At 42.2% G+C, this 22,399-nt stretch overlaps 2 protein-coding genes and 3 non-coding genes across 5 annotated transcripts; 2 read left to right on the top strand and 3 right to left on the bottom strand.

Annotated features, from left to right (window-relative positions):
• The first annotated feature begins 1,296 nt into the window (after nt 1–1,296).
• On the top strand, nt 1,297–4,039 carry LOC119740582 (branchpoint-bridging protein-like). The gene is made up of 2 exons (XM_038215928.1): nt 1,297–1,546; nt 3,534–4,039. The coding sequence occupies exons 1-2, from the start codon at nt 1,297–1,299 to the stop codon at nt 4,037–4,039; spliced, it is 756 nt and encodes a 251-aa protein (XP_038071856.1).
• Nucleotides 4,040–5,113: 1,074 nt separating this feature from the next.
• LOC119741635 lies at nt 5,114–6,508 on the top strand. The gene is made up of 2 exons (XM_038217468.1): nt 5,114–5,468; nt 6,008–6,508. The coding sequence occupies exons 1-2, from the start codon at nt 5,220–5,222 to the stop codon at nt 6,347–6,349; spliced, it is 591 nt and encodes a 196-aa protein (XP_038073396.1). The 5' UTR covers nt 5,114–5,219; the 3' UTR covers nt 6,350–6,508.
• Nucleotides 6,509–9,624: 3,116 nt separating this feature from the next.
• LOC119742216 lies at nt 9,625–9,786 on the bottom strand. The gene has a single exon (XR_005272839.1). It is a non-coding gene; the product is annotated as a U1 spliceosomal RNA (small nuclear RNA).
• Nucleotides 9,787–15,104: 5,318 nt separating this feature from the next.
• Nucleotides 15,105–15,266, bottom strand: LOC119742215. Its single transcript, XR_005272838.1, has one exon. It is a non-coding gene; the product is annotated as a U1 spliceosomal RNA (small nuclear RNA).
• A 4,938-nt stretch (nt 15,267–20,204) lies between these two features.
• Nucleotides 20,205–20,366, bottom strand: LOC119742210. The gene has a single exon (XR_005272833.1). It is a non-coding gene; the product is annotated as a U1 spliceosomal RNA (small nuclear RNA).
• Between the last annotated feature and the right edge of the window lie 2,033 nt (nt 20,367–22,399).

Raw genomic sequence — 22,399 nt, 5'->3', positions numbered from 1 at the left:
GAAAATGTAGAAAAACACTGTTAGTTTGCAAAATACAGCCATCCAATTGTGAGCCGAAGCTATCAACTCCAGACTAGTGCCGCGAATAATGCTGACTGATTCAGGCAACAATTTGTTAGTGGGAAAATCCCATAGCAATGACAGCAGGTGGGTTTTCGAAAAAGATATATGCGTGACTTAAATAAAGTCTAGCACTCCAAAGGGTCGATTTTCGAGGACGCGTGCCCCGAAATTCCTCGGAGCGATAATTACACGAAAACCGTAATATATAGACACGATCATAATCTTCTTTAGAGTGATCTCCCAACAACATGCATTATCACTTGTCAGTAAACGCGTTTTGGAGCCCAAAGGACGCATTCAGGACGTCCTTATACTCTTTATGTTGATACGCATTAATGGGTAGGCTACTAATTTTATTCTGTGACTACGGTGAAACGTTAATAGTATATAAATCAAGCGAACAACAGCCATCACCCACAATTCCTGAATTGTGAACGCCAGAATATGATACAGGTATGACCTATGCATAGCCTAACCTACTGTACTGTCATGTGACATAATGTAAAGTACAAACCATTTCAAATCTCAAACAAGGAGAATAATGCAAAAAAAACAGCAATGTCCTAAAATAACCATGAATTGCATCGACGTTTGGCTTCAGAAACTACATTGTATAGTACGGATTGCTTGGTCTATGGCCATGAAACTAAAGAGCTAAATCAGATGGCAGCTCAGTTGCATTAGTTTATGACAGTGTTATCAAAGACCACCGCCGTTTTTCTGTAGCGTTTGAAACGCTGGCATATTTTTTTTTTGGAAAAATGTAGGCATGCCGAGTACCCGCAGCAGTTTAAAGTGGACAGTCTTATTAAACATCGTGTCCCCCAAAGAATGACACGTTATCTTGTCATATGCTTTAATAGGAAGTCTCTCTAAACTTCATTAGCAACATGAATCGCACCCGGAACGGCAAAAGAAGGTTTTGGGAATCTTCATCATACAACCGGCGCTTTTATGATTACTTGTGCTATTCACTAGCAGTGTGGGAACAAACTGAACCGACATGTGTATAGTGGTGTTCAAGAAAAGGCACCCAAAGATGTTTTATTCTTTAGACCTATTCTTATATTTAAGTATCCATCCAAGGGAGAGAAGAGCAACTGGAAGAAGCTCCTCAGTCAAGCAAGCTTTGGAGGATGCAGTGCACCATGGCACTTGGGAGGACAGATCACCCTACTTGGGAGAACGGACACCGCCATGTAAGAATGGAACTAGCAAAGGTGGTCCCCTCATATGTACGTATCGGCGGGTTTTTTACTGACTGTAAAATACAGCGGTCAAGAGGAGACATGCCGTCGTTGTGGAGAGCCGGGCCACAAAGCCGCAGAGTGCCCGACCATCGTATGTTTCAACTGTCAGCAACCGGGCCACATGAGCGGCGAATGTCCGCAACCAAGACGCTGCCGAACATGTGGCGCGGAAGGTCACACATCCAGAGAATGTCGCCAGTCCTACGCCAACCAACTGAGAGGACACCGCCTGAGTATGTCAGACTTGTCCGACTCGGGAGTCAGACATGGAAATGGCCCCCAGAAGACGCCCAGCCACCATGACTTTCAGTGTTGGAGGTCTCGAGGCCGGCCTCGGCCTCGAGGCCGGCCTCGAGGCCGATTTTCATGGCCTTGGCCTCGGCCTTGGCCTCGGAGGTGCAAGGCCTCGGCCTTGGCCTTGGCCTCGGAGCCTTCCGGCCTCGGCGAATCGTTCGAGGCCGGCTCGAGGCCGCCCATTTTAATGAGTTTTCTATTCTAATTAATTTTAATTTTTTACCGTATCAAACCCTCGAGATTCTGCCGCAGTGGGTTCCGTGAAACGAACGCATATACAATGTACGCACGAATGAACTGGAAATGGTTGCATTGAACGTACTCACGTACGTGTACGTAGCATCTTCGCCTAGCCTGCGCTTCAGCTTTCTACGTGCGTGCAAACGTTATAACTGTTACCGCGTGCCAGACTACATAAGTCTGGCACCAATTCCATCTGCGTACAATAACATGTGGTAGTAGACTAGTCTGGTTGCAGTATTGTACAACATTTTCTCGTTTCGCCTCTGTACCCCGACCTTTAAAAATGATTTGCGGCAAGGTGCGGCAAGCTTAATTATTTTTTTTTTTTATAGGCCACTGTTTTAAGTAAAAGTCTGAACTTTCTGGGTACGATCGAGTGTACTGGTCTGTACCATTTTTTTTTCATAAAGATATGAAAAACGGTTTCGATTCATCAAGTAGATTTTATTTTTACACGGTGATTTAAATGAAAGTTCCGGCTCACACGGTAATGTTTGGCGCAAATGGTCGATATGGAAAGCGCGATTTCAGAATTCGTTTTTCCATCCAAATGAATGCGAAGTTCTGAATGAATGTTTTAATAATAGGAGTCAGTATTCCTCGTGGTACCAGGATACTTTTTTTGTATTTTTAGAGCCATGTTGATACTTATTACATGTATAAGCACGGTTTAAAATTGACTAATTTTGCGTGGTTACAGAAATACGGCCAAAACATCTGGACTCCCTACCTCTTGCCATGATCTTAAAATTCTTCGAAGCCATTGGATTCAAATCGGATGATCCGAGAATTCATGGTCATTTGATGAACTGAGTGATTTCATGCACGCATGTTCCGTGTTGCCGTGTTGTTTGGAGTGGGATTGGTCATTGCCAGACTTTGTCTGGTACCGCGGTATTTATAACAGTGATAATGCGTGGACACTTATCCCATTGTGTGGAGCGGGATTGGAACTATGCTTTGCCCGTGCGTAACGGCGGGCCGTCTGGCATTGTCTGGTCGCATCGCGGTGTTTCCTCGGCGCGCGCCTGGACAGTGCGAAGGTCGGGGGGGGGGGGTCGAAACTTTTTGGTTATGAGTGGTAAAAACCTGATTCAAAAATCAAGTTGTTGTTTATTTAATGGGGATTCCTATGATATTAAGCATTTTGATAGGTTTTGAAAATAAGATTTATAAAACATGCTAAAAGTAAATAATGTAAATCTGACAGAATAAAAACTCAAAATTTGGCCATTTAAATTGTTGTATCTCCAAAGGGCAAACACCTATGAGCCTGATTCAAACGCCATTGATTTTGTTGTGCAATTTGCTTTCAGTGATACAAAACTTGAGATTTCTTACTTTAAAAAATAAAATTCGCGGGACTCCCTACAAGAGGAAATTACCCTATGCAAGCTGTAAATTTGTAAGCCAGGCACTCCAAAACTCAGTGAATTCAAATAAAAATATGTTAAAACTCCAACATAATCTTAGCCTTGTTTTAGTGATTTATATTTTATTACATGTTTTGACAGCCGGCCTCGGCCTCGGCCTTGGCCTTGGAGGTGGTGGCCTCGGCCTTGGCCTTGCGGTTGCGGCCTTGGCCTCGGCCTCGGCCTTGGCCTCGGAGGTTGTGGCCTCGGCCTTGGCCTCGGAGGTTGTGGCCTCGACTACAACACTGATGACTTTCCCCCCAACCGCCAGAGGGAAGACCAAGCAGAACCGACAGACCCCCCAGAGCGGAGCCCACAACCACAACCAAGCCGGCCAAGCAAACCACAGCCGGGCCAGCCACGGCCGAACCAGCCGGGCCACCCACGGCCACACTTGCCAAGCAGACCAAACCCAAGAAAGCCCCACAGACAACAACCGAACAACCGAGACGCATAAAAATGATCCCACCACCCCCCCAAACGACTGGGGAAACTACAACCACGACGGAGAATACAACCACCACTGAAGACACCACTGACTCAGAGGCGTTTTATCAACAGAACGCCTCCGGGAAAGTAGCCCTACCCACCGGAAGCGAGGACCCCATCGCCCGGACCAAGTCATGGAAAACACAGGTGGCCGAGGCAACCCGCTCATCCTCCGAAGGTTCTACCATTTCCGTCATCCCATCCAAACGGGGACACTCCTCGTCCCCCCAGGAACCAAACGGGGACGAGGGCTGGTGGGCTATCGATCGCCCGAGGCGCAACAGATGAGGGGCGAGATCGACCAAGAAAGGACGCTAGGGAGTAATTCCGTGTATTGGAATGAACTGTACATTTTTCATGATGTGTATTGTAAAATGTTGCCTTTTAATTTTGATAATGTGTTCTCTTAAAATAGGTAGTTTAAATGTTAACGGTCTAAGGAATAGGGCGAGACGCCACCAAATTTTCGACTCCTGCAATGAGCGAGGTATTGATATCTTGCTCTTGCAGGAGACCCACGCCTCTGGTTTCCACGAAGCCAGGGCGTGGGCCAGAGAATTTGGCGGCGTCGGGTTTTGGTCCTTCGGCACATCATCCAGCCGTGGTGTGGCCATTCTGCTTTCAAAACGCCACACGTGGGGGCCGACGGACTTTTCACGAGACAATGCAGGTCGAGTGGTCGACATTACTATACAACTTCCAAATTCCAAGACTAAAATTCGTGTGGTCAATGTTTACAGCCCTAATGTCCCCGGGGACAGAAAGACTTTTTTCTAACGAACTGCCGCTCCATTGCTAAGACTTGAGGCACCATGTTCTGGGGGTGATTTTAACAGTGTCGAAAACCTTGAGCTCGATAATATAAAAGGGGATAATGATTTATATAAAAATACCACTGGCACCAAAGAATTACGTAAGATAGTTGGACCACTCGGCCTGGTAGATGCGTGGCGCGAACAAAACCCAAACAACAAAAGATTTACTTGGCGTAATAAGCGAATTACCAGAGCTACACGGATTGACCGCTTTTATTTGTCTCGTGAATTGGCGTCCGGCTCCCAAAATGCAATCACCGCCTTTCCACTTTCAGATCACGATATAGTCACTTGCAGTATAACTGGGAAAATTGGCAACACGGGAAATAGACCAAGATGCATGGCCGATTATCTTGCAGTTTGTTGACGCATATCACAGATCTAAATAAATTGTACTTTAAACTACTCAGGAAGCTGTTGGGATGCTCACATATAAAATCCACCGTTGATCCGTGACCCAAAATGGTACCAAAATCGCGATTTAAAGTTCAGATTTCCACCGTTTCGGCGCAAAAAATGCCGAGTGAAGAATTACGTCATTATTTTCAACGACCAATCAGCGAGGCCCTTCTGTCGTGGTGCGGTGAATGGACCAATAGCGGGCGCCGTAAGTACGAGCGTGCGCATGCGCGCAGGCACTACCAGGCAGCAAGATGGCGGACGCCATGAGCTCCTCAGACGACGGCGATTCTGACGGGAAAAAGTGCATAATACATGTTTCAAATGGCCGATCAACCGTTTCATCGTTTTCAGAGAAAAGCTGGACAAAATTCATAGCTTGTGCAGGTAGATGGAAGAATGCGGGGGAATCCGAAATCGAAGAAATCGTGAAAAAAGCGGAGGAAAACATCGGCATGCCAATAGCACTCGTGGAAGGAGATGTACCGGAATCATTGTCAAAGGTAGGCATTGTAGGGCATACCGTACGCGGCCTTAGGCCTATAAACGATAGTTCGTATTAATTCGGGAAAAATGTTGCAACCTTACGCCACTTTTTTCTTCATATATCATCTCAATGAAGGTTATTCATTGCAAAAAATATGATAATGAGACATGAATCTGGGACTGAGAAATATTTGCAATTTTGTTAGGAAATTATTAGGTCTACATAAAATATTTAATGTACTATTAAGTAGGCCTACATTAATTACTAGACAATTTTCTTGACTGTCCATATCCTATTTTGTACACAATCGCGGAAGTGGCGTCAGGTTGCAACATTTTTTTCCTTTTTTTCCCCCCTCGAATGTAGGATTTTAAGAGCCGGAAGGAAATCATTCCATATACGTACGCCACGACACCCTGTGTACAAACCTATTGAGACTACGAAGTACGAAGTGGTTAAAACCAAAATTTATTTTGCCATTCTTGAAGCTGGTGCTCATAGCGTCCTCATTTATGTAGGCCCTAACTGTACTTTTATTTCCTTACTATTTTTAAGGATGCCTTGCACCTGCATGTAAAGAGGGCCAATTACCGGGCAGCCATTTACAAGCGGGCCCTGGATGCACGTCCTGAAGTGCCGTCTCCACACAGAAGAGGGTGGAAGGTCATCGGCGATGACATCAGTATCCACTGGATGGATCTACCCCCTGCCCCAGACAGTGTCGTGGAATTTGCCCATTGTTCTTGTAAAAAAAGTCAATGTACAAAAGGCAAGTGTAGCTGTCTCGAAAAGAAACTGCCATGCACAGACTGGTGCAAGTGCACAAACTGTGAAAACATTCCAGGTGAAGAGCAGCGCACTTCACCCGAAAGTAATGATTCAGATATTGAGGATTAAATTAACCATCATGAACATGTTTGGCTATCTAAATATGGAATAAGATTGTCACTTCAGAAGCGTTAAATCACACATTCTGCTTCCAATCCCACTTAAATATTTCCAAATATGAATCAAAAGGACTCGTTTTTAAATAACTTACATTGTTATAGGGACATACTCAACTAAAAACCCCCCAAATTTTTGTCTTACGGTTGAAATGACACCGTTGATTTTGTGACGGACGTTTTCCAGTTGCAGGTTCAGCAAGGGGATTGGAAATAATTTTACCGTGTTTTCTTTTTCGACAATGTTTTTTGTGTGTGGTAATTTGTAAGGGCTTAAAACAGTTTATTCCTCTTCGCTAATGTTCATGCTTACAGTCTTATTTGTTGTTAATCAAATAGACTCTATTAAGACGTCCTTGAGAGCTTCTTGTTACTGTAATTCCTTTTTGGGGGGGGGGGGAGGTGGGTGCAGAAGATGTCGTATACTAAGAATTGTCCTCCAAGATGCTATGCAAAAGGCCCATTCTCTAGGTTGATGCCTTTGTGCAGAGAGAATTGTTTCATATCTTATACTAGATGTATTCACCAATCCTCTTATACATTGAACTATGTTCTCAACTGCAGTTCTGGTTTCTTTGAAGGTTTATGACATTTTTCGTCCTTCGACCCTTCAAATGATTTGAAATTTAGACAACGGAACTCACTGTAGATAACGGATGTAGTTTCCAGATGCCAATGGATTCGCCATTGAAAGATTCAAGTCTGTTTACCATTTTTGTAATGACTAACCTTTATTGAGATACAAAGTTCTGGTCTTACCTTGTTCCGGTCTTACCTTGTTCCGGTCTTACCTTCATGGAAGGACACAGTAACTAAAATTGGGAATGTCTTATCGAACAAATCCGATTCTTTCAATTTTGGAGTCCCACAAGGAACTATCTTGGGGCCATTAATATTTTCTATATTTATTAATGATATCACGTCAGTGACTGAGCATACTAAAATTGTCCTTTGTGCTGATGACACTTCTATTTTTTACTCAAGTAAAGATATTCATCAGATCAACTTGTATCCAGAAAATGTCAAACTGGCTCAATGACAATAGATTAAAATTGAATACTACCAAGTCCAAAAGCATGTTGATTTGATCATTCCAAAAACTTGCCAGATGTGAACATCCTAATATTGATATTTATTTTTTTTGTATTATAATTTTTGCCAATCACAGTTATTATTTCTCAAGTATTTTTAATTACCATTTACCGTATTGTTTTTTGTACGAATAAATATGCATCAAAGGCTGAAATTATAAACCCTGTGGTCATTTTTATTTTATTATATTCAGATAAATTCATTTGTATTTGTGTCGGACCCTCCGTTTAATTTTATTACATCGTAAGTCAGAAATACTCTGTAATTTTAACCAAAAAGAAAATTATAATCATATGATCAATAATACCCTATTTAGAAGTTCAGTAAAGAACAATATATGTGTTCTAAATGAAAATATAAAACAAAAGGAGGAAACATTTGCACTGAGGCTGGGAAAGGGCTTTTAGAATCTTCCATGAATTTCAATGGGCTGGAAAATTTGATATTTAAATTAATTATTGGAACATTAAAAGTCTATTGGAACATTGAAAGTCACCCCAAGTCCCCTTTATCGAGTCTTGGCTCTGTAGAGACCCTTTTTAGCAAGCAACAGCAATTAAAACAATCTTTCCCATTGAAAATGTGCACAGTTTTCCATTCCTGGTCAATAGAGGGCGCCCTTTTTTGAACTGCTCATTAAAATGCAAATATTTAAATGATTGGTCACTTTGGGATTGTGGATTTTGTTTTTTTGTGATCCATATGGTCTCAGCTAATAACCTGCAAAAATTCACTTAGTTCTGAGAGGTGCGCCAAGAGAATCACTTTCTGAGCACATTTTGCAGCCATGCCCCGTGGTCTAAAAAGGAAATTGGAAAATGAACACTTCTCACCTTGAAGACGAAGAATTTTGCATGATTACTAAATAGACATGGGAAAATTGGGAGAAAAACAAAAGTTCGTTTGATAATTTAATAGAGTGGTGGGAACAAGGGAAAAATAAAATTCAAACGGGCGGTGAATGCATTTTCTGCCGATAAGGCAAGACGACGTAATGCTGAACATAAGGAACTCATGAGACAAGTCAATTTCCTCCAAACTCAAGTAGACAGCGATAAAAGTTATCTTATGCCCCAACTAGACGAAATCTGTACCCAAATCAAAAACAGTAACATTCTCAAAACCAAGCCTAGCCAAAACCATAAATGCCCCAAGATCAATGGTGAAACCGATTGTGCATACCCCGTCATAAACAACCCCGACATAAAACGCATGCCAAGGATGCTACTTGTTTACTAAGCTCCGATTAATTTTTCTTTTAGATTAATTGTAAGGGGATAGCGCGAACGCAGTCCCCACTATCAGAAATTGTACTCCACAAGTGCAGTATGCATGGCTGATCAAGGAACTAAAACTACACGGTCAGGCAATCCCAAAGGTGCTCATCTTTTGCCAGTCGCATAGGCACTGCAGAGAGCTACATGCTGCCTTCGAGGATGGCATCGAGGAGCATTTGAGCGGACATGTTGCTATGTTCCACTCCAGTACAGAGGACACACGTTAAGAGTTTGTATTAAACGAGTTTACTAAGGCCAGTGGTTCAACCAGAATTTTGATTGCAACAGTGGCCTTTGGAATGGGCATCAATGTTCAAGAATTATATCACGTCATTCATCATGGGCCATCTCGAGACATAGACGACTATTTCCAAGAAACTGGCCGTGTTGGAAGAGACGGACTGACCTTGCCGCGCGGTGTACGTGTATGTACATCGTACATGTACATGACTTTTGCATGAATGGTTGTAGCGCTCACGTTGCGTGAACGGCGGTGGCATGGCCGGTATGCGGATTCTGGCGCTGATGACGGACATAAACCACTATAGTCTAACGACTTGCCATCAAGTCTAATACGCACGAGGGTAACGAACGGTGTGGTGTGTGCCGCATGCAGTAAAAATGTGAAAATAACACCTATCCAGTACCTAGCTACATTGCCATCAGCGTTTATTATAGGGCAAACCGTAGAGAGATCCTCATTCAAGAGACACTAAAATGCGAATTTTAACCCATACCAAGATTCTGATATCGACTCCATTACGTGAGACAGAGCGCTTGAGGGTGAAGCACCACAGCAACACTAGCAGTAAATGTTTGACAATACCGGTCCCATGAATTCTATTTTTGGTTTGATTGTACGGGGATAGCGCGAACGCAGTCCCCACTATCAGAAATTGTACTCCCGAGTTCCCCACGTTTGGGGGAATCGCATCAGTCAGCCCACCGAAGTGCAATGGTAAGGCCTCGCAATGGGAGAACCGCCTGCTTGATCACGGTATCTCCTGAGCCAGGTAAGTATGATTGTCAGACAATGTTCCTGGGTCCTTTCTGGGTACGTGAAACGTGGTAGTCACTGCTTGCTGAAGCAGGGAAATGCGGGCGTAGCAACCACAGTTTTGTCTCTCGCCTTGCGCACGCGCGAATCCATTGGTATGTAAACTATTGTTAACGCGTCAGTAACTACAGTACAGTTGCTGTTTGGTCAATTGGTCACGCTCCGGTCGGCTCGGTGAATGTTTAGTACCATCAGCATGAATGAATGAAGGACAATTTCATGCAACCCACCTTGATTAGGAAAGAAAACCAGTGAATGGAAAATGAACAACGAATATCTTTGACTGGAAATAATCAAAGTATGAACTTGCACCTCACAAAAGCCAATCATTAAGAAAGATTGCTAAAAGTATATGTTGCCAAGAATCAATTCACCAATCCTATTTTTTATTTTAAATACATGTACATGTAAAAATCAACAACAGCGATCTGTTAGAAAAAGCAATGGTCGAGGAAAGATCCACAGAAGAGTGAGCCACCAAGAGGTTTCAAAGGCCTTATGGATCAGTTTGTATCAGTTTTTGGTCGAAAAGGTTCGAAAGAATATGTTCATCCATATTGAAAGGTACATCTTCAACTTTAAACAATATACAGACAACATTACAGCAAGAACTTTGTCACAGGTTTTACAAGCCACTTGATTGGTAGTTCAGCAGCAGAACTAAGGAGTGCGAATCCCAAGTATTCAAGAGCTTCCGTAACTAGCACACAGAAGAACAAAACATCACTGAGGGCGAAGTCATGAGAATGACCAAGTTACTACACCTCTTGAGAATGTCTGAAGAAGCTGGAGCAGAACCATTCCTATCCTCCACAACAATCCTACGGGAAAACTAAAGAAACGGAATATCAACAATTAAAACTTTTTTCGAGCGGCCATTATGAAGAACATCATCAGGCCCCAGAGATAACAATTTGTGAAGCTCTGGTAATTGTTTAAAGAGTTGACAGGGCTTTGGTGGAACTTGGCTTTGGATTTGTTGCCGAAACAGCCACACAAAAAAATTAAATGAAGAAGATATCGTCGCGTGGGTCCTCGCATTTTGGCAGCGTGGGGCAAGGAAACATTCACAAGACACAGCCGAAGACGTCAAAACAACCCGCCGGAGTGCAATGGCTGGGTCATGCCTTGGAAGAACCGCCTGCTAGATCACGGTATCTCCCGAGTTAAATATGTTGCCCACAGGGGCAAAGACAAGGCTTCACGCTTTCATATCCTTTTGCTACCTTATATAGCAAGATGGTAGCGGAAACGCAGTCCCCACCATTAGAAAGTATACCTCCGAGTTCTTCACGCTTGGAAGTAAACAACATTCGCTGGGGACGGCTCAGGATATCACAAGGTGCAGCAACTGAAGTACGTGTAATGATTTCATAAATTATATTTTTGGACTGATTCACGAAATCCTTTAGTACGATCAAAAAACCTTACCTATAACAAATGTATAGGAATTTGTTAGGTAGCAAGAAAAAACCCATCATTTGATTATATCAGTTAGTTCACTGTCTTGCATAATACTACCTTAATAAAATATGTATTTTCTGTCATTCAAATCTTGCTTTGCTCATGTGTGATTACTAACAGGTGAAGTAGCCACTTTGTCATCTGTGAAGAGGTTAAGAGAGATAGTACAAGGTCGCAGATCAAAACCTCATCCAGTTAAGAAGGAGAGTGCTACTCTACGAGTGTCTGTTGGCTGGAAACATACTAGAGACAAACATGACAAAAGTCCAAAACAATTCATGTCAGATCGTGGAGGAGGCACTCATATATTAGATATTGACAGGAATGCGACTCTGAAGCTGGTGGAGAAGTTCACTACTTTGATTTTTCCGAATGGGAAAAATGTTGTTCAGGATCTACAACTCAAGAATCTTCATCAACGTATATCAACCTTCAGCGGTGAAGTTGTGAGTGATGTCCTGTTATCTGGAGCTAAGTTCACTCTTGAAGAAATCTTCAAACAGCTGAAAACACATCCAGTTAGACTATATCTGGAGACATCATACCTGAGGTTGATGAAACTCAAACCAAGGCATCAGAGATCTCCTATGAAGGCTTGTGCAAATCATGGGAGAGTGATGGTCCTGGAGGTATTCCAGCTACCGACCGTAAGTGGCTAAAGAGTGATTCGGAAGGGGAATGTTTGGGCCCATTCAGGTCTACAAAGATATTGAGGGGGAGTACAGACGACGACATGCACGTCCCCCAGAATGCCCGGGAGTTGTACACGGTACCATACCTATTTTTTCCATGGACAATTTTTTTCTGGCGCCAGGCCACATGAACGGTGAGTGCCTAAAACCAAGGTGTTGCCGAACATGCGGGGCCATAGGCCGCATATCGTAGGAGTGTCGCCAATCGTATGCTAACCAGCTACGATTAATTTAAATTTTAAGAAACACAAGTTGTCAACAGGGTCTGCTGAGAGCGCACTTGTTAACAGGCGTGTATATGTTCATAAGAGAGTCTTATTTTTAGCTATGCACCATGTGCCTTCGAGAGAACGTTAGGTTGATGCGAGAGAATGTAAGGTTTTAAAACTTGTACCCGCCATGCATCTTCTTTTGCTTGTTAGACAAAGCTTATGAAAACTGCAGGTTTAGAAAACAAGTCTTTTATTCTGTAATAACAATCGTTTACTATGTATGTTTATAGTTATAAGACCTGATGCAAGAAAACTTCCAAGCTATCATCGCAGATATATTAATGCCTTCAGGAGAACATTGTTTTGTAACTACATGTATTTCTTTTTTACTGGGCCTCAAAAATGAAACCAAGGTTTCCACAATTTCTGTATGAGATACTCCACTAACAGAACTGTCATTTTTGTTAATCATTAAAATGTTTGTGTGTCCTGGAAAAAAGTTTCAGTTAAGACCTAGACTATACTGATGGATCATTTTGTGAGATACGTAGATTTCGTCCACCAGGTCTCAACTCTTCTAGAAAAGAACGTTGACACTTGTCTGTAGAAACAGGCTGTTCAAAATGTGGCCAGCCCAGATGGACCACGACTTCTATTTGCAACAGAGGCATACAGCATGGGCACTGATGCTTCTGATATATAAAAGAGTGGTACACATTGGCCCCATCTATACCCTTGAAATTGAGTAAATTTCACTAAGGACGGCAGGAAGGGCGCATGCCCGATAAATATTGATATGTTTAGTAACTACTGTTAAAGTGTTAACGCCTGATTATGCATGAACTATACAATAGCTACAAGAAAGTATGCGACCTAGTCGCGAGTAAGTTGAAAGAATCAAATGTGGCATACGTACGACAACTGAGCCAAACAAGATGGAGCGTGACCGCAACAAATCAGACAGCAAGAGCCAAGCTGCTGAATGCGAACAATCGACCATCAGAAAAGTAAAAGCCTATCCCACGTCGAACAAAACAACTTATGTGACCGTCAGGTATGCACCTTTTAAACTTGACGACCGCGCCGTGACCACTGCGCTTTTCCCATACTGGGAAGTATTGGGAATACGACTTGGACTTCGGCAAATTTACCTAGCCTGGGAAAGAGGCCACCGCCATGTTAGAATGGAGCTAAAAACAGCAGTACCTATTATGTTCGCAAGGGGGGGGGGCCTCTGCTCACATTCAAATACAACGTCAAGAAGAAACATGCGGACGCTGTGGAAAAGTGCACAAAGCTGCAGAATATCAGACAAATTTCTGTTATATACATTTACAACTTTCAGCAACCAGACCACATGAGCGGCGAGTGCCCGCAAACGAGGTGTTGCCGAACATGAGGGGAGACCGAACACACCTAGAGTCAACAACTGTATGCTTACCACCTACGACTAATGTTTCTTTAAAGAAAGGAAAGTTGTCAACATGGTGTGCTGAGAGTGCACTTGATCAAGAAAGAATCTGACCTAGCCACCAGTAACTTGAAGAAGTCGGGCGTCGTCTGCGTACAGGAATCGAGTGAAACACGATGGAGCGTGACAATATTTCTAGTCGGTCGGTGTGTCATGCTTACAGAAATTCTCAGCTTTGACCCTTGCAACAAGGCAGCAAGTAAAAGCTCTAACAAAAAGGCGAAATAGGGGTGGTTCTTGACATAAGCGCATAATGCTCCCTTTCTACTGATAAATTAATACATAACCATCATGTTTCACACAACAACTGTTAATAGTCAGGTTGCATACGGTTGGAATCGTGACCGACTGGTCCAAAGCACTAAACTTGGCAGATAGATTCTTATGGCCCCAGAGAAGATATTTAGAAGGGGTGACACCTGAAATTCGTTTGGGAAGGGTGCCTAATTTGCATAAAGCGTTAATCCCTGCCGTGTAATATATTTATTCCCATATTTGGTTAGATGTTAATTTTTTTATTTTTTGAAAAGTATATTTTGGGGATTTTACTTACATATCCTTACTTAAATAACATTTTCTAAAGCATATCAGAGACTTGAAGATTTTGAGGACATAATAAAGATCCAAAATGGCTGCCATTATACCCTAAAGTTGCGCGCATTTCCTTTTCTCTCTTATATCACCAAGTAGTCTTGCCAAACCTCAGTATTGACGAGCTTCAAATTCACAAAGATACTTACTGGCACAGTTACCCCAACAAAAATAAATGGGAAATCATGTGAAAATTATATCATCTTAATATTTAGCCCACAAAAGCAAAGAGAGGGGAAATGAGGTGTCCGTAAATAGGGCTAAACATTAGGCGAAGCCTGCCTAACGTGAGGGACTTGATCAAGTTCCCCGTTTTTGTTTTCTGGGCTAAATATCACAATTTTATCATTGTTCACATGAAGTTTTAATCGAGTTAATGTGCCAGTAAGCAACTTGGTGAATTTGAAGCTCATCAATACTAAGGTTTGGTAAGACAACTTGATGATATCTGGAGACAAGATAAATGCGCGCAACTTTATGGTACAATAGTAGCCATTTTGGATCGTTACTTTGTCCTCATAATTATTCAGTCAGTCTTATATGCTTTAGAAAATGTTAGTGAAGTAAGGATGTGTAAGTGGAATCACCCAAAAAAAAAATTCAAAAAAAAAAAAAAAAAAAAATATACTCAAATATGGGAGTAAATAATACACGGAAGGGATTAATGATTTATACAAATTAGGCACCCTTCCCAAAAGAATTTCATGTGTCACCCCTTCTAAATATCTTCTCCAAGGCTATAACAATATATCTGCCAAGTTTGGTGCTTTGGACCAGTCGGTCACGATCTTGTCAAAAATTGGGCCTAAGCCACCTGACTATAATTACAGATTCTACTTTTAAATTGATTGCTCGGGGATAGCGCGAACGCAGTCCCCACTATCAGAAATTGTACTCCCGAGTTCCCCACGTTTGGGGGAATCGCATCAGTCAGCCCACCGAAGTGCAATGGTAAGGCCTCGCAATGGGAGAACCGCCTACTTGATCACGGTATCTCCTGAGCCAGGTAAGTATGAAGCACATAAAATGTTCATGGGTGGTCTTTAGCGACGTGTAACGTTGTAGTCACTGCTTGTTGAAGGAGGAAAACCCGAGCATGGAAACCACAGCTTTGTCTCTCACTTTGCGCATGCGCAATATCTATTGATATGCAAACTCTTGTTAACGAGTTAACGCCTCAATAAATACACGAACATACAATAGCCGTTGTTCGGTCGAATTTTGAAGTGCCAACTGAGTGAGTCAATCAAGAAGATAAAAAGATATAATTCACTGACGGTGCAAATCCTTTAATACCTGCATGAAAGAATACAAGCAAGAAACGTCATCATTCAACCTTTTTTGTCGCTCTAGGCGCGTTTTCTCTACGGATTTGTCAGTAAAAATATTTTCTGCGGAACTAACAATAGTCTCTCCCAGCGACCCACATGGCTGCATTTTGGCAACAGCTTTCCGTGTCTCACATTAAACCACAAGCAACGGCCAGCACCGAAAAGAGTAGCGAGTGCCCTCAAGACTGCATCTACTTACGGATTTGACCTCAAAAGGTACATGTATACTTCCCGAAAGTGGTCATTCTTTCGTTAAATAATGATGCCATGTTAAAGTTTCTCAACTGTGTTTATACGGCAACCACTCATATGCATCGCGGTGCAATTCACAAAACTAAAAGATGTGGTAAATATTTGTTTCAACCTCAGCTCGTCCCTCATCTGGTGCGGCAGGGTCTGACCTCTCGCTAGGTGCCAGGACATTGTTACACCCCAGCACAGGTCATTGATGTAAAACTAAATAGGCTTATGTACTGCGTTGTGAAGCACAACTGGCTGCGTGCTGGTGACGTCACATCACCTGAGAAGTCTAAGATCACTGAGCTGTACGAACGCATGCAGCAAAGGGTTATGGTAGAAGATCCCATCTTAAGAGGTCAATTAACAAATCTATTCAAAAGTGAATCAGTAGGTAGGCAGGTTTTGCGTTGCTCGGAGGTTTGCAAAGTGAATCAATTTCAAATGTGAAAATCAAACATTATTTTGCAATACAGAACACCACTTTAACGAACCCAATGAGGCTCTTTAATGGTGGTTGTTTTATTGATAGTTTGCTATAGCGATTGTGCTTTATTTAAAAAAAATTCAGCGCCATTTGATTGCATCAGCTAGGATTCCGGCAGTCATTACTGAGTTTTGTTGCAAGTTAATTAATTTTATTTTACTTTTTTTCACCACTATTTCATTGCAGGAAGATGTTTGTGGCATGAATCCACTCCCGGGGTTTGCGAAAGTGGAAAAACTCAGTCAGCTACTCACAAACATCGCCACAGATGAGGGCAAGCTTGCCCTGTCTGCTGAGACAAGACGCTTGGTGATCGAGGCATGGAATCAGCTAGAAGAACATGACAAGAGTCCCCAGAAGTTCCAGTCCCGCTATAAGACCCATTGGGGGAACACATTGTACGGTCGGACAAAAGGGGATCCAGAGGATGCAGCCATAACACAGCGGGTCAAATTTCGAAATCGTTACACCCCAGCACAGGTAATTGATGTAAAACGAAATAGGCTTATGTACTGCGTTGTGAAGCTCATCTGGCTGCGTGCTGGTGACGTCACATCACCTGAGAAGTCTAAGATCACTGAGCTGTACGAACGCATGCAGCAAAGGGTTATGGTAGAAGATCCCATCTTAAGAGCTGGGTATCCCGCTCCCCAAAGTGAACACAAAATGTGTCCGGGAGTTCCTTCGCCGACAAGAGGCCCTCGCAAGCACAAACGCAACAAGCCATGGGAACACCATAATCCGGCGTTGGCAAAGTGTATCTGGTGCAAAACTACCCGATGCTCCAGAGATGCCCCAGAAGAGAGGTCAAACCGACTGGCCAGAGACCACATACGCAGAGATACCCAGTATGGCTGGAACGAAGGTGATGAAAGCAAGACATGATGTAGAAATGTTTGAAGGACATTTTGTGAGATACGTTGAACTTGAATTCTACCACCAGGTCTCAACTCATCTGGAAAAGAACGTTGACAAGTGCCTGTATCATGTTCCAGAATTCCGGAGGACCTTCTCCGAGATGTGGTACAAAACAGTCTGCAAAATGACCCACAAGCTACATATCCACATATTACAGCACTTGGAAGGAAGGCATAATGACTCCGTGGGACATGATAGCAACAGCGTCCTTTGTTGTCAGGAAAAGCATGAAACATTTCAAATGTTTAAAAAAAGTGCACTTCACAAAACTTGAAACAAAAAGGCGATTTCTCATAATTGTCATATATTTCAAAACATGCAATTCCTTGTAAAATTTACCTCATGGTCCATATAGAAAAAAAATCACGTAACGACATGCAACATCAATAACTGTTAGGAATTAGCCTGGAAATGGCCTTTAGTTTGCCCCCAAATGGAAATTGATATCTAAAAATAAAACTCACAAGGTAAAAACCAACAGGTAAATCTTCAGGGTGTAGAATGTGATGACCTTTTTTCACTTTTGTGCCAAAGTGAATAGGCCTATATCATTTCAAATCAAACTCTTTTCATCTCCCAGTTCACTGCTGGCACTTCAGAAAGTAAAAGGACAGCCTACATCCCCAAAGCCGAATTCAGTTAATCAGTCATCCAACTCAAGACTTCTTGTCAGTGGCTGAGAGCACACCTCATACGACATCAGTGTGCCGTCCACCCCGGGCAGACGGCATATCAACGCCAGACAAATCTGGGACATTCCTGGGTGGTATTCCATGCTAACTGAAGTCCTCAGCTGTGGCCCATGCAACAAGGCAGCAGGAAAAAGCACCGATAAAAAGGCAAAATGGGGGAGGTTCTTGACATGCGTGGGACACGGACATCATCTCACAGTTGAGCGAAGCCCATCTACCATTATTTCCGGCAGTTTTAACTGCTCGATAAGTTTTTAATTTTGTAGCAGCGCGATATATTTTTATTCAAAGAAAAACAAGTATGGCACTGTTAAATGTATTTTATGTGAACTCCATTTTAGGTTCCTAATTTAGTCAGAACATTTCTGATCTGCACATGCACATGATTTCTGAACGTTTAAATCACAACTACGCGGCATCCTCAGTTGTCACAACAATAACGTGACGAAAACGAGCAGTTTCAAACCCACACAAAGATTATGTCGTTTAAATTCATGAAAACCAGAGGCATGGACAGCAGGGAAATCCATTTCACAGTTATTTTGTCTTGTCTAACAATATTGTAAGTGTATTGCGAATAATAGATATATATGTTATACAAAAACATTTGATTATTTTGTTTGTTTTTTTATTCAGACGTGGCGTAGATAAGAAGTTGGTGCAGCTCATCGGAGACAGAACCGAAGGAAACACCATGACCAAAGTCTGGCGGCAAATCCAAGAGAATCACTACGAGGAGTACCTCTACAGAAAGGACCTGTACACAACACCCCCCCCCCCCCAAAAAAAGAAAAAAAAATCCGAGATAAACAAGCTTATTTCATGCTTAAGTTAACCAAGAATGTGTCAAGCGAGAAACATTGCACCACACTCCTTGCAATGGGGTGCGGGGCTGAGGGCGTGGTCGTCATTGAAAGCAGGGTTGAAAGCAAACTTCCAAATAAAAAAAACCTAAAATGTTCCTGGCGACAGACATAATTTTTTTTCTCGAACGAACTATTGCTCCATTGCCGAGACACGAGGCATATTCTGGACGCCTGGCCATAGCTTTTGCACGTTGTCGTGCGTGCTTCACGCGCGCGAAACAATACAGTACGCGCATGCTCTCAAAAGATGATGGCATGATGCGCCCTCTTTGTTGGCGCACGGAACCCATACCCATGTCTGCACGCCCACACTATAGCCATAGTCACGACACAGACATGTGAAATGGCAAACGGGGATTACTCAGAGATTATATGGCTGTGGTGGTGTGGTGTCATTTCAGGAAGATACGGCAATTCAGTTTAGGGGTTTTCTGTTCAAATTGTAAACCCAAACAATTGCTTACTGTTTTTTTTTTGTGAGGAAAAGTTTGCTCATTGGAAGTTGCTGCCAGTATACTGACACTACAAATCAGCGAAATGTCCAATTTCTGGTGTAGACAAGTTTAAAGAGAGTTTAATTTTAATATCAATAATTGCTTTGAATTAATCTTCCATCTCTTGAAAATGGTTACGGAAAAGTTGAACAGAGAAATTGACTTGGGCGGGGTTTGAATCTGTGACCTCCGGGTGACTGTTCCAGTGCTCTACCAACTGAGCTATACAGCCCTGTGTTGGCGGTTCCCCAATACGTCCGGTTTGTCTATGTTCAAAGGAGACTAGCCAGATGCCATATACGTGTACCCATATACATGTATGCCATAAACAGTCTGGGCTCACGCCCACATTATAGCCATAGTCACGACACAGACCTGTGAAATGGCAAACGGGGACCACTCAGAGATTATTTGGATTTTCTACTTATCACATATTCTGATATACAATAATTGTACATATTAAATCTAGCTGGTTACATTAAATGTTTGAAATACTAAAAAAAATAACGAGTCTACGGTCTACAATAACTACTCTACATCTGATTGGCCGAAACGCGTTAGTGAGTTAGAGGTCAACTCGTGCACTGATATTTTCACAGCGCTGCATGTGTGTACATTATATCGCTTGCCTGGCATTTAGGCAAGCGATATAATGTACACACATGCAGCGCTGTGAAAATAATGAAATGTGAAAATATGTGAAAATAACACCCATCCGGTACCTAGCTACATTGCCATCAGCGTTTATTATAGGGCAACCGGTAGAGAGATCCTCATTCAAGAGACACTAAATGCGGATTTTAACCCATACCAAGATTCCGATATTTACTCCATTACGTGAGACAGAGCGCCTGAAGCACCACGGCGACACTAGTAGTAAATGTTTGACATTGCCGGTTGCATGAATTCTATTTTTGGTTTGATTGTACGGGGATAGCGCGAACGCAGTCCCCACTATCAGAAATTGTACTCCCGAGTTCCCCACGTTTGGGGGAATCGCATCAGTCAGCCCACCGAAGTGCAATGGTAAGGCCTCGCAATGGGAGAACCGCCTACTTGATCACGGTATCTCCTGAGCCAGGTAAGTATGATCGTCTTCAAAAGTTTCCAAGTACGCAATAGAGACGTGTAACGTTGTGCTCACTGCTTGCTTAAGGAGGGAAAAGCGAGCATGGAACCACAGTTTTGTCTCTCACCTTGCGCATGCGCGATATCTATTGGTATGCAAACTATTGTTAACGAGTTAACGCCTCAATAATTATGTGGACAATATAGCCGTTGTTCGGTCGACTTGCCACATGTTCATTCCTTTGTGCAGGAGAGTGGATGAATGAAGATATATGATTTACTGATAGTGCCAAACCTTACCAACATGACGAATACAAACGAAGAAGCATCATCGATAATGGTTTTCATATAAGCCATTGTGAATCAATTTTGCTTTATTTCAAGTGTAAAAATTACCAGTACATTAATTGTGTTCATTATTATTTTACATGCATATTGTAATGCAAAAAAAAGAAGTCCTGCATTTTTGACATCACGTCTGACAAGATAGAGAAAAAAAAGCGACTTCAAGAGAGAAAGGTATAACAATATTAACAATATTCTTAGCGATGCGTCTACTGAAAATAATGACAACGACGGATGCTCAAAAAAGTAAACAACTCTCCAATGCGAAGCTGGGTTGACTTCACCTAAATATGTTTAGTTATATGTTTATTGTACAAGTGTCCCCGCTTTAATAACTAAATAACACTAGATCTAGTAGATACAGCCGATGTTGGAATCCATTACAGGTGTGAGATTCTGCAAAATATGGAGGAAAAGTTGCTCAATCAAGTGATGCGATTAATACCTGTCAGGGAGACGTCATCAGTATGTATATTAAAGGTTGCAGTTATCAACTAATATAGGCATGTAAATATTCCGAGATTTGGGCGAGGTTGTCCCACCCTTAAACAGACAAAACAAACGAAATCCACAGGCTTATACTTTCATTTTGGAAACGAATAGAATGTGTTAACAAGACACAATGTACCGCCCTCCTTACACAGGGGCTGAGCGTGGTCGACACTGAAAGAAGGTTTGCTGCAATGTAAAACGAAAACTAGCCCAGCGACGTCAAATCGTTTATCGCATTCCACTTCATAGTTGCATTGCCTGGTGATAGCGCAAATGCAGTAATCATTTTAAGAAATGGTATTTCGTTCGGTTGAGCGGGGCGAATTAGAACGAAATGCAGTTCTCAATAAGTGTAAATGTCACTCCGCCATACGCGGATGAAGATTGGAGTAAAAAGGGGGAGTATATAAGGCGGTGCTTAGTCAGCATGGACCATCTGAGCACCGGCAGGCTCGACTTCTTTCAAGTTTATAGTTCATGATCATTATTATTATAATATCTCATTAATAGATTAGATTTTGAAATCGGGCACTATGACCATAAAGTCATGCAATGTCGCAACTCTCAATACGGGAAAAGTACTGTTTAGAGAAATTAGTGGAAACCATACTACTATTAGTCTTGTTCGTCTAGCGGGGGTTTCCAGAGAATTTTCTCGCAAGAGTTTTTCTCTCTGGTTTTTCACTCCGCAGGCGTGCAGGATCAACATACAAATCACAACTTAATTGATTTTATATGATGGCACAAGTCACAGAGAAGTGCATCAGAGGCGTTGAAGTTATTTGTAAAGATTGTCGTTGTGTATGTATCCACAATCTGGGATCTCTATAAAAATTGGATCCATAGTTGACTATTATTATTTAGCATATCATCGTATAAATGTAAATATTAATTTCATGAAGAAGAAGAAAAAAGAAGAAGAAAGAATAAACGGGTAACACTGCAAGGCCTGTCGGTGGCCAACCCAATGTTGTAAAATTGGTGTGACATGTGGGTTATTGAGAAATTGTACTCCCGAGTTCCCCACATTCGGGAGAATACATCATTCAGAGACAGCCTATAAGAATAAGAAGTCACGTAATACTACGATTGGATTGATAGGGCTAGCACGAACGCAGTCCCCACGATCGGAATACGCCATGTGTAACCATGGCAAACTATTTCAATTCCTGAGCTGGAATGGATAGATAATTTTAAATGGTTCTCTCACATTTGTC

This window comes from Patiria miniata, unplaced genomic scaffold (assembly GCF_015706575.1).
Source record: "Patiria miniata isolate m_02_andy unplaced genomic scaffold, ASM1570657v1 HiC_scaffold_5, whole genome shotgun sequence".
NCBI lineage: Eukaryota > Metazoa > Echinodermata > Asteroidea > Valvatida > Asterinidae > Patiria > Patiria miniata.
The sequence above is the reverse complement of the archived record's forward strand: the minus strand, read 5'-3'. Positions and strand labels throughout refer to the sequence as shown.